The 6,000-nt window shown below is 50.2% G+C and overlaps 1 protein-coding gene across 1 annotated transcript; it reads right to left on the minus strand.

The window, feature by feature from the left end:
- Positions 1–856: 856 nt before the first annotated feature.
- Positions 857–5,765, minus strand: LDLRAD1 (low density lipoprotein receptor class A domain containing 1). Its single transcript, XM_054515823.1, has 6 exons — positions 5,745–5,765; positions 5,288–5,342; positions 3,636–3,770; positions 3,173–3,310; positions 2,552–2,680; positions 857–1,851 (listed from the first exon to the last, which is right to left on the minus strand). Exons 1-6 carry the CDS (start codon positions 5,763–5,765, stop codon positions 1,706–1,708), a joined length of 624 nt encoding a protein of 207 aa, XP_054371798.1. The 3' UTR covers positions 857–1,705.
- Positions 5,766–6,000: the final 235 nt, after the last annotated feature.

Below are 6,000 nucleotides of genomic sequence, written 5' to 3' on the forward strand. Positions count from 1 at the left end.
GTGGGGAGGAAGATGTGCAATCTTCCCCCTCAAGCTGTCTCTGGTGCAATTGCCACCATGGAATTTTTGGCCACCCTTTCCACCACTGGAGATACGCTGATCTGACCATGGAGAGATGCACATTTTTTTACCAATCCTAATTTTACCAAATCCATTACCTGGGCCCTGTGCATGAGGGTTCCTATATATTTTTTAACAGCTGATTAGTTCAATCCTTACTGCACTGGGATGACATTTTACAGGCACAGAGAAAACAAGTTGTGCACCCTGGCCAGGCCTGGAGAGAGACAGGTGAGTAAAAGCAGCTTTAACATTCCCCCATGCAGAGCTTTTGCCATCTCATTCCAGGCAGAGTGTGAGTCACAATACTGTAAAGATATTTATAAAAAGATCTCTCAGATTTCCAGCTGTATCCCAGTGACAAATTAGAAGCAACATTCACCATTGATCTGAGTTACAGTGACAGGCAGAGCTGCAGATCACAGGACTGAGAAGAAATGAGGGAACAGGGGTTTATTTTTAAATATCTATGACCTGAGATGGCAGTGGGAAGATCACCTCATGGGGTTTTTCGGGCCTAGAAAAGTAAGAGTACTCACTGTAAATGTGGGGTTTTCCTCGATATTTTAGACACAGATGAGATTTTCAGAGGAGCAGAGAAAACCTCATCTTTCTTAAATCTCAGTGTCGTGTCCACACCTATATCCTGAGGACTGCTTGGAAGGCTTGGCTGCCCTGCTGGCAGAGGAACAAAACAAGCAGCAAACAGATCCAGTGTCATCCCACACCACCCTGGGAGCAGCACTCGATTTTCTGCTGCTCTCTGCTCCAAGGCTGAGACTTCCTTTTCCTCCTTTCTTTGCCAGCCTCAGTGAGACCCATCCCAGCTCCATGGCTGTTCTCAGCCTGCTGCTGCTGCAAAACTGCACAGCCCTCAGTGAAGAGCAGTTATTTATTTATGCTGGTTCCCTGCCCTGGCTGTCAGGGACAGCTACTCTGTCACAGGGACATGATTTATCCCCCCCAAACCCTAAAACTTCTCCAGTTTTCCATGCAATTTCACTTTCTGTATTGGCCTTTATGGTTTGAGAAGAGAGCAGGAGGTGACCTGAGCAGCAGCTCCCCACAGTGTCACTCCCAGCACAGCATTCCCAAGGAAGCATCCCAGGAGCATCAGCACAGAGCCCTCAAAGTCACTGCTGAAAGCAGCTGCAGATGAGTTCTGAACACAAACAGAAGAAGCAGTGAGGATCAGGACTGTGAAGGTGTGTTCACCTCACCTCACTCAGCTCCTGCTGCTCTCAGTGTGGCGGCCTGCTGAGGCCCCGGGCTGTCCAGAGAGGAGGAAGCCCTGGCCCAGGGCTGTGCCAGCCATGGCTGGTGAAGCCTCTCCAGCCCAGCATCGAGTCAGTGCTGCCCATGAAGGAAATGTCACCTTGACATGGCTCAGCCTCCTGGCAGCTGTCCCACAGCCAGCGTCCAGCCGAGGGCTGCCACAGGCCCTGCTCGCTGTCACTGTCACTGTGCTGTGAGGGGGATTTGTCGCTGTCACTGTGCTGTGAGGGGGATTTGTCGCTGTCACTGTGCTGTGAGGGGGATTTGCCGGGGCCGGAGCTTCCCAAGCAGGCGGCAGGGCAGGACCCGAGGCTCCAGGGTGAGGTGTGGGAAGCACCCTGCTGTCCCCAGCAGGGATGGGCACCAGGATTCAGGCTGGGCAGAGGAACTCGTCGGACCAGCCCAGGCAGTGCTGGATGCCATCCCGGCACAGCCTCCGGGGGATGCAGGAGCAGAACTCGAAGTGCACGGGGCTGCAGCTCCACCACTCCTGCCCACACGGGGGACAGGCAGCCGCTGAAAGGACAGAAAAGAGGGAACTGAAATGCTTCTGCTGCACTGACCCCCTCCCTCCTCCCTTCCATGGGTAAAATCCTTTCATCCCCCCTGCAGAAAAGCTGCTGGTGACAACCCTGTGACTGTGAGCCCACCAAAGCGGACACTGGCTTGGTGCTGTCACAACCAGGGTGTGACATTGCAGTGACCTTCATGGCAGAGAGACCATCCTGAGGAGAACAACTAACTGTAATTTTCCCCCCCCCCCTTTTTTTTTTTGTCCAAAACCATGGAGGTGACTTAGGAACAAATCTGCTGCTCGTTTTAGCAAGACTCAGCTCCTGCACAGCTTGGAGATCCACCCATCTGCTGACCAGCTACCAAAAGCCAGTTTGAATGGTAACTACTAACAGCCACACATGCTGATGAAACTGCTCCACATCAGCAAGCCACAGTGGAAGAGCAATTTTTGGGACTGGGAGCAAAGCATAGATCCTTTCCTCTCTCAGGTGCCACCAGGCTTTGACACAGAAGCCTCAGCAGCCAGGGGGACTGAGCCTGCACGGCTCACACTCACACCTCACCCCAGCTATTTTGTGTTTCGGTGGTGGGTGCCAGCCTGCAGGCATTTCCAGCAGCATCCACAAGCACCACACCTGTGGAAGCTGCTGCAATCCATCAGCAGAAAGACAGGCGTCAGCAGACAGACAGACAGACTTACAGCTCCAGGACTCGTCAGAGCAGTCCCCGCAGTCGTTCATCCCATTACACCTCTGGTCAGCATAAACCCAGGATCTGGGGTTGCTGCAGTAGAAAACCAGGTACCCTGGGAGGCTGTGGGGCAAGTCACCTGCAGGGGCACACACAGAGGACATGCTAAACACCCCAGGCACAGACACACTGGCTAAAACAGGGATGGCAGGCACCAAAGGCTGCTGCCAGGACACTTCCCCTGCAGTATCAAACAAACACCAACAAATGGGGAAGCTCTGTGGTGGGACACAGGAAGTCTGCCCCAGGTTTCTGCTTTATTTAGTTTTTTCCCCAGGGTGACTGAACAATAAATTACCCATGTAGGCATACAGCTTCACTGATGAGGAAAGCTACAACATGGTTAAAAAAAAATCCTAGGAAGATCAGATGAGCTTGGAGTCTTTAATTCCTGGCATTCCTGCCAGGTTTTGGGCAGTGCCATCTCTCAGCATCTGCCCCACAAAGGCTCTACCAGGCCCATCTCCTCCTGTAGGCAGCCAGAAGCACAGAGCAGGGTGAGAGGGACCCTGGCTGCTGTCTCACAACTGGAAGACCAGTGCAGGGGGGATGCTCACAACAAAACCCTCACCACAGAGCTGCTCCTGCTCATCCTCTCCGTTCCTGCAGTTTCTGACTCTGTCACAGACCCAGCTGGCTGGGACACAAGTCACTCTGTCGTCACACAAGAAGCCTGTCCTGTTATTAGGGGCTGTGCAGAGGCGGTTCTCTGTGAGAAAAGCAAGGACACCTTTATTTTCCAGCATTTCTGTGATATGAGGAATAGATCATGGGGAGTAAAGGGGAGTTTCTGAAATTAATTTTTTGTTCTGGAAATAACCAGGGGCCAGGATTAATTTCTGGTAGGTTCATGGCAGAATCTGAAAACCACACCAGTAGTTTAAAGTATAACAGTGCTACCCAGAGTTATCCCAGCCCTGTGGAGCAGGGAATGCCTGGTGGCCATTTGGGCTGAGCAAAGCTGATACAGCTGTGCTCATGCAGCACCATTTCTGCCTCCCTTACCAACAAAACAACCCCTCTGGGGACACAACCTGGTGCCCGTGGCAGGAGTGCCAGGGCTGCCACCGCCGAGGCCACGGCGGCTGCGAGGACGAGCAGTGCCAGGGCAGAGATGCAGAGGTGCCTCTGTGTGCAGCCAGGACGGGCACCACAGGGATGGCAGCAGCCTGGGGGAGGCAAGAGAGACAGTGAGGGAGTGAGGAAGGGTCTGGGGTGTTTCAGAAGGGAACAGTGCAGGGACACGAGGCTGGCGTTTTGGGGTCTCTGCATGGGGGCTGCTGGGGGTTAGGAGTTGATAGTTGAGTTTAAAGAGCCAAACTCCACCATTAAACACCTCCTCAAGGGGAATTTTGCTGCTTGCAGAGTGGAAGAACTTGTGCTGCTGCTACAGAGCACTGGGGTGGAATGGCACAAGCCCCATGTCTCCATGGAGCTCTCCTGTGGACTCAGATGCAGGGGGATGAAGGCCAAACCCCTGTGGGACAGCAGTGACACTGAAACACAGGGCAGGCTGGTGTGAGGCTGGGAAGGTGCCCTCCCAGAGCCCATAACAAAACTCCCCACGAGGTAAGATTTCATTTGACAGCACTTCAGGCTTTCTGCCCCAGCCAGGACTCCCACTTCCATGGAATGAGGCTGGACTATCAGCACAGAATGGTGAGAAGGAACTGAAGAGCTGCCCTTTCCCTCCCTAACAACATCTCCAGGGCACGGCAACCTTCCAGGGACTCCAGCTATCAGAAAGTCAGGGACATAAATCAAACCAACTGCAGAAGCTAAAGGCCAAACCCACAATCACTGCAAGACAATGGCAGCACAGGGAAAGCCATGCCAGGCACCCACCCTCGCCTCAGCAACCTGCACCTGCAGCTCTGCCTCTAAACCAACAGGGTATTTCCCTCCATTCCTTCATATTCCCAGACCAATAGAAAAAAAATATCAGTGTGGTCATCTCAGAAACAAGTCACCAGTCCCTTAAGGCAATCCTGCCTGTATAATTGATTTTGGTATATCTGAACTTAAAAATCTTTAATTAGAATTTTAAAAGCTTTCAGAAACTTAAAGAACTTTTAATCTTAGTTGTGCTTTGTGTTTACTTAGTTGTTTTAGTGTTCAAACTCAAGGGGAGGGACAGCAAAAGGATCCTGATTCCAGCAAGCTCCCCCTCTGTCACGCTCAAGCAGGAGCCAAACACAGAAGATTTCAGCTCAGAAGAGAAATGGTGAATTACAGCATGTCTGTGTCCACAAAACACCTCTGACTACAAAGCACAACAATTACAAACAGACTTGAGTAGAAAATAATAGTGGTGACAAAATATTGCAAGCTGAACTACAGGCTTGCTATTTGGTTCTCTCTTTGATCCCACCTCATCCTTCAGAGTATGGGCAAAATTTGCTGAAGTTTGGCTATTAAGATATAGGGAAAGGCCACAGCAAGCTCATTGTGAGCCTTTCTGTGACAGACGAGGATCACCTATCATACAACTGTATGTATGACTGCCAGCTCCAGGCCAACACAGAACAGCTGGAGTTTATTAATTTTATAGTCTGGACATTTCCCAACACAGAAAAGAGGGAAAGTCAGTCCAAACACACCATAAATAGTGGTTGTATTTTATATTATATTGATAGCTTCCATTGATTTATACTTTAATAATATAACTCTGCATTTTATTCATTACCTCTTTTTCCAGAGAAGGACTCTGTTGAACCAAAAGTAGCTACATCACCGTTTATCTGGAAGGAAAGGGATAAAAGGGATTTACAGAATCCCACAGCCACACAAACTTTACCTTTCTAGTTCTCACATCTTACCCAGCAATACCTCATGTACTCCATTATTGTTACATACAAGCAAAATTGCCTCGGTGCAAACATGGCCCACCTTTAATTCCCAAAACAATCAATCATATCCCTTTTTAAACCTTAATTAGCCATTTGTAAAACAAACACCAACCAAGCTCAGCACTTTATATCAACTCTTCTCTTTTGTATCAAGGTAAGTAGAAACAGCTCAAAATCAGAAACAGCTCAAAATCTCAGAGAAAGCAGTGATAAAGAGGTCAGGCAAACAGCACAGGCAAGAACACGTGCACTTCAGGTAACAGCTGTATGTAGGATTTTTCTGAAGAATTGTACCTGGGGATGAGTTTTGTTCATGCTTCCCAGAGCTCCAGGGACCGCAGGGAGTTCTCTGCACCTGAGCACAAGTGAAGTTACCAGGATACAAACCCAACAGAGGCAGGAGAGCAAGGAGAGCACCTCACAGGCAGGAGGGACTGGCAGGGCAGTGCTGAGCCTCTGCTCCAGCCCCCAGTGGAAGCCAACAACAAACTCTCTCATTCTTATGTCTCAAACATGGTTTCGCAACAGAGCATTAGACAGCTCAGAGTAA

The sequence above is a fragment of the Molothrus ater genome, chromosome 9, assembly GCF_012460135.2.
Source record: "Molothrus ater isolate BHLD 08-10-18 breed brown headed cowbird chromosome 9, BPBGC_Mater_1.1, whole genome shotgun sequence".
Lineage (NCBI taxonomy): Eukaryota > Metazoa > Chordata > Aves > Passeriformes > Icteridae > Molothrus > Molothrus ater.